We start from the raw sequence: 8,762 nt of genomic DNA on the forward strand, positions 1-8,762 counted from the left end.
CTACAAATTTAACATCCGCACATGTTTCGTATTATAAAGTACCATACTACCGTCCAACTATGTATCCAAATAAAATTTCAAATATGCAGAAACATTTGGAAGATGATGAACTAGGGACCGAAGGGTGACAATTTTAACCAGTGATATAATGGAAACATACAAGGATACCTCTAGAGATCGAAGGGTGACAATGTCAACCAAATTGAGACAATGCGACAGTTTCAGAACTAAATATTGGGTTAGATTTGAGAGGGAGATCTAAAAGCAGTAATTAGTCAGACGCCTTACAATCATTAATTTACTCTTTTGTACGGTATAACACAGCGGTACAAGTACAACTACAAACCGACAATGTTATTTGTTGGCGCTGCATGTCGTATATAACTAGACGCGTAATACCATCCGGTTGCCCTTAAGGTTTTGCTTTGTTTCTTACCTTTAGGGACACACATGCATGGGTGGCATTCTGCGATTTCCAATTTCTCAGGGGCTTGTGCGTGTGACTCCTTATATACCATTGATTTCTCAGGGTCTATAAATTCAGGAGGGGATGTGACAGGAGTGTATCATTATCATCAAGTGGCGGGCGGGCGGGCGGCATATGCAGCGCTAGCTAGTGAGTCCCCTGCCCTCCCTCTCACGGCTAGGCCCATTTGGCTCTCCATCCATCCAAATATCCCTCCTTTCGCCGTTCTTTTTTCTCGATTTGATTCTTTCCTCGGATAGTCTCCTCCCTCCCTCCTTGCACCTGAGCTGACATATATCCTTCCTCGTCCCCAAACAGCTTGTGGTCGTCGGCAATCTCAAGAACCAGAGGAGAGCACACACCAACAATCTTGGAGGAGGCGGAAGCGGCGGCGGCGAGCAAGCAAGAATCAACCGGAAAGAAGGAGGCAATCCAAGAGGAGAGAGGTAACAATCTGTCAATCTTCTCTCTCTCTCTCTGGATTAGGATCAGCATGCGGTCATTTAATTTACCAATCAACAAGTGGTGGAGGTAATTGGAGGGCGGTAGCTAGCGACGGCGGCCGACTTGCGCCTCCGATATTTTCTTTGGCGTTCGTCGCCCTTGGTTGGTTTGCTCTACTGTTGCATCACGTTGGATTGGGAAAGAAAGCTGGCCGGCTGGCTGAGCGTGTCGTGTGTGCACGGTGACGACGAGGGTCACGCGCCTTTCAACCCGCTGCCATGTTGGCCCCGTCCATCATCTCATTGCCCTGACCAACGGGGCCCCGCATGTCGTCCGGAGATAAATCATTCCCCTTATGATTGGCTGCGAGAGGAGGCGCAAATGTTTTACTCCCTGCTAGTCAACGTTAGCACAGGTAGTAAGTACATACAGTAAATAAAATAGAGTAACAGCTGTGGTATTCCTACCGTGCGCTAGCTGTTCCACGTTTGGGTAAAGTCGACCAATCAATAGCTCCCGTCCGAAAAATGACCTGTCGTCCAGGGCGCTGTGTTTCGTTTCAAAAAAAGCCGCATTTTGGAAAATGCTGAATAATGGTCCCGTTGTTAGTTATTTTTCGATAAAGGGAATATATTAATATCAAGAAGATATCAATTACACCCAGCCTCTGCAACAACGCACCACCCTAATGGCACTACGGATGCACACAGCCAAAAACAAGAAAAGAAAACTAAGAAACAAAAGTCCCGCTACAGTATCTCGGGCCTAACAACAGCGCCAAGACAACACCTGAATTACAGACTAGTCCCCGCTCTCAAACCAAATGCCTCCACCAAGGACATTGCCAGGCACAACCAATTAAGGCCAGACCTTGGGTTTTCACCCTGAAAGGTAGGACTCTGCACTTCACCTGTGTTGTCGCCCCCACTTTCATACCGTGGCATGAAGCCCGGAACACCAAGCAAGTCCCTCAACATCGCAAAGACTTGAACCTCTCTTAGCTAGTCCTCCCCTCTGGCCTTCATGAAATTCTCTTCTTCCGACTTTCATCATGGATCCATAGTCACTTGATGTCAATCAAAGAAAAGAGCTTCGCGCCGCTCCCTCCAAAACCAATCGGTCGGAATAAAAACATGGGTGCGCACGACCGAATACCTCCGATCCAACAAACTCCAGGCAAAAGCACTGTTACATTCATCGGCGGAGCCTTCCGGAACTCAACACTCCGGCCAGATCACGAGTCCAGGCCTCCGGTAGGTCTTCCTCTTCACGCAAGAGAGGCCCTAGGACCGCCGCCTTTATTCAGGTCGGACCCCCACGTCGGCGGCCATCCTGGGCTGGCCACTCCAACCCTCCACCGGCCACACCATCGCCGGCTTCCAAGCTCCTCCATCTCGCCGTCGGAACGAGTAGGTTAGCGATAGTTGCTTGACGATGCCTTCAACAAGATAACGGCGCAGACGCCGCCATCGCCCGCCATGACCGGAGTCGACTCGGTTTTCACCGGCTACTATGCCTCCCCGTCTCGCTGCCGGCGCTGAAAGTGGGATGAAGAATCCAACACAGCCAGCCTGGCCGACTGCCTTCGGTGGATGAAGTCAGCCACCACCACCATGCCCAGGCCGAAGACCCGGACATCCTCAAGCCGCGAAGAAGACCCAGCGAAGCCTCCTCGTGCCATTGACGAGACGCAGCCGCGATGGATCGCGATCCGAACCTCCGGCCCAGATCCGACCACACCGCAGCCAACATCCGCCGCCGGCCGCCGGAGATCCGCCGGCCACCGCCATCCCGCTGCGTTCAGTCGACGGAGGAGGAGGGTGTAGGCCGTCGCCCCCACACGCTCCCGCAGGCCGCGCCGCTCTCGGCCGACGGAGGACCGAGCCACCGCCGCCGCCTCACCACAGGGGCTTTGCCCCGCGGCGTCCTCGGCGACGGCGGCAGAGGAGGGGGGCTTGTAGGGGAGGGGAGGAGGACGGAGTGGAGGGGAACTCCCCGGGGACGGCGGGCGGCGCCGCCGCCTCGGGGGAGAGGTTAGGTCGGGGATTCGTTAGTTGGTAGTTATTTATGTTTCCTTATAGCTGTGTACTTTAGTGTACCGTAATCACCTAAGGGCTTCTTTGGTTCATAGAATAGAAGAATACATAGGATTAAGATGTCATGCATACTTGAATCCTCCGAAAGATGAAATTTGGTTTTGATAGGAAATGCACCTGTGCATTGTCCTAGGCAGTAGCAGACCAGCCGGCAGAAGGGAAAGTTAGGCATGGTGCGAGTACAGAAGCAGTAGTGCTGGACAAGGTAGTACGTGCTGGAGCCTGGAGGAGCTAGCACGTCTAGAAGAAGGGCGGCTCCGGCTTGTATGTTTTTCACCGTCCGATCTGCATCCGAGGGGTACACAGCCGCATCTGCGGAAAGCGGCGAGGCTTTTGGGAAGGCGTGAACCTTCCTCCTCCATAGTCCTTCTAGGCTCACCACCTCTCGGTCGCAAACGTGCGGATGTACGTGCGCGGCGCGCTGGCGGTGAACGCGTGGACGTGCACGGCGCCAGCTCTGTACCGCCAGTCCAAGACAAAGTTTTGTAGCATGTGTGCATGTGTGCGCGACACACACAAGTCTTGGCGCGTTGCGCTACCAAGCTATGCCTATGCGCTTCACGTTTTTGGCTCCTTGCTTATATACATGGTCTTGCGAAAACGACGTGACGGCAGAGCTATCCTGCAGCTCAATTGCTAGCACCGTACGTTGGTGAAGCTGCACTAGGTCTTTTCTTTTTTCTTTGAGAGAAAATTGTAGGCCACTCACAAATGACAACGTTGTGGACGTTATGCCCTACAAACACAAACGACACCCCATATGCAAGATATTGGAGCATCAACGAGTCACCATATGGTGAAACAGAGGCACGCATACAGACTAGCAAACCCTCATCGAGTACCTTGTGTCCTCGCTCCCTCCGTGGTGAAACAGAGGCAAACCCTCATCGAGCACCTTGTGTCCTCGCTTCAGATGTCGCCACTTCCGTCGAACCGTTGAGCCATCTACGGGGCTGAAATCCGCATAACCCTTGTTTGGTCTGCCAACTGCGTCCCAAACATCGCCTTCACCATGCCCGTTATTTTTGTATGGCCTAAAATGTAAAGAATTGCACGTTCAGACTTTACAAGCTTTTACGATACATCATTGTCTACTTCCAAACTTTTTTCCATTATTTAAAAACTTGTATAATGATTTTTGGATTTTTTTTAAAATAAAAGGCTACATGAAGCTCGGCCTGCACTTGTCAACGCTCACATTTACACGCTAGGGTTTAGGGTATCTACAACATGACATCAGCTTATGTAAACTACCTTCTTTTCATAATCATAACTCTGATTGGTTCATAATAAACTACTAATATATCGGCTTCACTGGTGTAGATGTTGACGGTTTATTAATCTGAATTAGTGGTCAAAGTGTCAAATCAGAATTGACTTGTTCAGATTTAGGAATGGAGGGAACAAAGTTTTTTGACCCTTCCAACGAAAAGGAAAAAAAAGCTTTGCTACATATAGTTGCTCCGAACTGAGTGCCACTAGTCTATATCTATAACATGATACCATACCATCAACACAAATTTATGTAGAATTATGTTCTGTTAACAAAACTAATTATACATAGTTCATAATAAAATCTACTAATATATATCAACTTAATGCTTTAGATGTTGATGGTTTATTTCTTTGAATTGATGGTCAAATCAAAAAATAAAATTGATTGACATGTTCAGATTCAGGGGTGGAGGGAAGAAACTTTTTTGACCCTTCCAAAGAAAAGGAAGAAAGCATGTGTATGATTTTCAGATTTTTTTTGAAACTATTTTTTTTAAATAGCAGGAGCACTAGTGCTCACTAGCCAAAGACACTTTCCGAGCATTTGCTATATTGCTCCAAACTGAGTGCTACTATACAAGTATAGGCACCAGCCCTCTTGCACATATCTTGTCATATAGCCATCTAGTTGTAGGCCACTTGTTCCTGCCCTTTCATCCTCATCTCCTTCTTCCTGACTATTTTACACGCTTCACATGCACTGTTAATTAATCACATATAATTTGTTCTACCAAATCGCACTGTACCTGCCAGAAATTTGTACCAATACTTCTGAGTTGAATAAGTTTGTCAACTATTTCACAAACACAGCTTCATCCATATCGCAAGAACTAGTATAATACAGTACAGAGCCAAGAGATTATTTTTCAGTTCAGTTTTTGCCCCAAAACACACAGGTCGCTTACAAGTGGGCCCTAGCTGCTAATAGGCAGCACTGAAAGTTGACAACCGACTTGCTCAAGAATCTGAAGGTGGGATTTAAAGCGTGGCTGTCGCAAAAGCCATTTCTTTTTTTTCCCCATCCAGTCACCCTGACGTGTTCCTGATTCCTCAGAGCTTATTCTAGTGCAAGCACCGGTGTAGCCCTAGATAGTCGGATTCCAGCAATAATTTGTCTATGGCTCGGTTGTGGTTGCTTATTCTGCAACGACACATCACGAGCACATAAAGTATCTATTTCCACAGCCACTACCTCTTCTGTTCTTCTCTCTTCTTGAATTGTTCAGGCCACCATGAGGCAAAAGGGTATCTTGCTTGTATGGTGCTCTACTAGTCTATGTCTCTATGATGGTCTCAAGCAAATATATTGCCCAACCACCAGTATTGATTTGGTAAACAATTGTTCCTGAAAAAGGGAAAGAACAAGGCCTCTCTTTTGGATTCCTGGAATCTGAGTATATATTTACGTCTTCGTCTTGGTTTCTAGATTCATAAGCAGCTCAGGATTTGTAAGCAAGAACCTTCTGTTTCATCTGGTAGGTGCCCTTGTTTGGGAAATTCATCCGAAACTTCTCATGACTTTTCAGGATACTGCGGCGCCCTTGCTTTTTGATGAAGCCATCAGAACAAATTCAGTGAAAGGAACGTTGGAGCTATCCTGCGGAAAGAAGAATCAACTGAAAGGTTGGTCTAGTATTCCATTTCTCCAAAGTGATTACATCTTCTTTTATAGAGCCCATAACTTCTCTCTGCCCTTCTCCTTCGATGATTTGGATTGAAGCCCTGCTCTAATGATTGGAGATCACCATATATGGTTCACACTAATTGCTCTGGCTCACGATTTAGTTCTTTCAGTGACAGGGTGAAGGATCCACTGCCTAGGAAAGATGCGGCCTTACTTTGATCCGGAATACGAGAACTTCAATCAGCGCATCAACCCTCCACGGTGCGTCTCTAATTTTTACCACTCTAATTAAGCTGCAGAACTTCAATCAGCACATTTTTTAGCACATTTGTTATAAACTATGCTGATGCCTGAACCTATTCTTAGTAACACAGTGGAATGATTTTGCAGGGTTTGCATTGACAACACCACATGCAGCGATTGTACCTTAGTGAAGGCAAGAATCATTTGAATTCATTTTACAAAGAGTCTGGGGAATCATTTCTAATTTGTGTGCGCACCATTAATTTTGTCTGCCTTGTGATCGGTGTCAGGTGGACAGCATGAACAAGAACGGCATTCTGCTGGAGGTGGTGCAGGTCCTGAGCGATCTTGACCTCACCATTCTGAAAGCGTACATCACCTCCGATGGCGGATGGTTCATGGATGGTAAAACGCCCTGTTCTACTTTCATACACTGCCACCATTGCTGCAGCTTGAATTGTTCATAGAATATGGCAATTTACGCTGTCCATCCCCTACCGATTGATGCAGTGTTTCATGTGCTGGATAAGAAAGGACAGAAGGTGACAGATGAGAAGACCATCGAGTACATTGAGAAGGTCCGTTGCTGTTCAATTTTCAGTCAATAACATTTCTGCCAACGCTGTTAGTTTTTCTCTGAAACTGAGTGGAAGCTGAATGAATTGTGTTGTTTGCTGACAGGCGCTAGGTCCGGGCAGCAATATTCCCAGTGCGAAAAAGGGCAGCACGTCGCCGGGGAGGTCGGTGGGGATGCACTCGATCGGCGACCACACCGCCATCGAGCTCAAGGGGCCCGACAGGACGGGCCTTCTCTCGGAGATCTTCGCCGTCCTGGCGGATCTCGAGTGCAACGTGATGGCCGCCGAGGTGTGGACGCACAAGACCAGGGTGGCCTGCGTGGTGTACGTCAACGACGTCTCCACGGGCCAGGCCATCGATGACCCGTGCCGGCAGAGCGGGATTGAGGAGCGGCTGAGGCACGTCCTCCGCGGGCACGGCGGGGACGACGACGGCGGCCGGGGTGCGCACACCAACTTCGCCGTCGAGTCCACCCACGTCGACCGCCGGCTGCACCAGCTGATGCACGCCGACATGGAGTTTTACGAGGGCGCGCTGCAGGGCGACGCCGCCGCAGCTGACGGCACGGCGGTGACCGTGGAGCACTGCGAGGAGAAGGCCTACTCGGTGGTGAACGTCAGGTGCAGGGACCGGCCCAAGCTGCTCTTCGACATCGTTTGCACGCTGACCGATATGCAGTACGTCGTCTTCCATGCCGCGGTCACCTCCGATGGCATCTACGGCATCCAGGTTCGTACGGCAGCCCGGCAGCTCCACACACACCTGTAACAAAATTTCAGCCATGAGAACAAGAATGCTGAAACTTTTTCCCTTTTTTCTTCATCAGGAGCTGTACATCCGTCGCAAGGATGGCCGCACTCTGCTGAAAGACGAAGCAGAGAAGGTGATCAAGTACCTCGAAGCGGCCATTTCGAGAAGAGTATCCGAGGTGGTATAGGGACGCAAAATTCAGTTCAGTTTTCGTGCTGTTGTTGTTGTTGTTGTTTCTGACTGACACCTACACGGGCTGCATTGCATTGCAGGGATTCACCCTTGAGCTGTGTGGGAGGGACAGAGTGGGGCTGCTATCGGACGTGACGAGGGTGCTCCGGGAGCACGGCCTGACGGTGACCAGGGCCGACGTGACGACTGTGGGGGAGCAGGCCATGAACGTCTTCTACGTGCGCGACGCGTCGGGGCAGCCCGTGGACATGAAGACCATCGAGGGGCTCCGGGGACAGGTCGGGCAGACTGTCATGCTCAACGTCAAGACAGTGCCGGATGCCGTCATGGCGCCGGAGCAGGCCGGTAGCAGCATGGCCAAGACCAACTTCTTCTCCTTCGGCGGCCTCTTCTCCAAACTCCGGGTCTGAGTCTGAGCAGTCGATTTGTAGAGCTCCGATTTGAATCTCGGACCATTCTGGTCGAGCGAATTATCGTAAAATTACCAGAACTAGAGTAGTTCCATATGGCAGCTCTTGTGTATAGTCAGTCAAACCATAAGGAGCTCTATCTACCAGCGCAGACAAAGTGCTAGACTGGTGGTTCTCTTCTCTTCGGTGTAGCGCAGATTGCAGACTGCGTGTTCAGGTGCATGGCATCTGGCTATCTGATTATCCTGATCTGCATCGTTTTGCAGAAACATGGTGTCATCTGTACAAATTCTGGTCCATCATTGTCTCAGTTAGCTCAATATTTTGGGTTTCAGTTAGCTCAACATGACAAAAGCCCCATATCTGAACTGTTTTCTCCATTTCCAAGTGCAGAGGTTTGTAGAACAGCAACAAATTTTTCTTAAGTGGATCATCCAAAATTTATCGAACTCAGGAAGCTAGAGGTTAAAGAAAACCCTCTCAAGCAACCCTGCAATTACGATACAAGAAGTATTTTATATCCCCAACACACTCAATACACTTGTCAGATTTATAGGTGCACTAGTTCAGCAAAGAGATAGTAAAATGCTAATGATATGGATGAATATGAGTGGTAATAACAATCTGAAATAAATATGGCAGCAAGTAAACATGCAGTAAAACAGTAAACAAACGGTGATTCG

General features: G+C 48.9%; 1 protein-coding gene across 3 annotated transcripts; it reads left to right on the plus strand.

Moving 5' to 3' along the window:
- Nucleotides 1-537: 537 nt before the first annotated feature.
- LOC127334501 (ACT domain-containing protein ACR3) lies at nt 538-8,417 on the plus strand. Of its 3 annotated transcripts, XM_051360967.2 has the most exons (10): nt 538-616; nt 785-912; nt 5,808-5,904; nt 6,076-6,166; nt 6,296-6,341; nt 6,439-6,553; nt 6,659-6,726; nt 6,830-7,456; nt 7,554-7,655; nt 7,750-8,417. In XM_051360967.2, exons 4-10 carry the CDS (start codon nt 6,108-6,110, stop codon nt 8,077-8,079), a joined length of 1,347 nt encoding a protein of 448 aa, XP_051216927.1. In that variant the 5' UTR covers nt 538-616; nt 785-912; nt 5,808-5,904; nt 6,076-6,107; the 3' UTR covers nt 8,080-8,417. The 3 variants fall into 3 exon arrangements, with proteins under 3 accessions (XP_051216927.1, XP_051216926.1, XP_051216928.1); XM_051360966.1 differs by lacking the exon at nt 538-616 and having other exon boundaries at nt 629-912; XM_051360968.2 differs by lacking the exons at nt 538-616; nt 785-912 and adding an exon at nt 5,354-5,729.
- The last annotated feature ends 345 nt before the right edge of the window (nt 8,418-8,762 follow it).

This window comes from Lolium perenne, chromosome 6, assembly GCF_019359855.2.
Source record: "Lolium perenne isolate Kyuss_39 chromosome 6, Kyuss_2.0, whole genome shotgun sequence".
Lineage (NCBI taxonomy): Eukaryota > Viridiplantae > Streptophyta > Magnoliopsida > Poales > Poaceae > Lolium > Lolium perenne.

Coding starts and splice junctions, on each gene's coding strand:
- LOC127334501 (XM_051360967.2), top strand. CDS start 6,108: ATGCGGCCTTACTTTGATCCGGAATACGAGAACTTCAATCAGCGCATC. Junction 6,554..6,658: donor TGGCGGATGGTTCATGGATG/GTAAAACGCCCT, acceptor CGATTGATGCAG/TGTTTCATGTGCTGGATAAG. Junction 7,656..7,749: donor TTTCGAGAAGAGTATCCGAG/GTGGTATAGGGA, acceptor ATTGCATTGCAG/GGATTCACCCTTGAGCTGTG.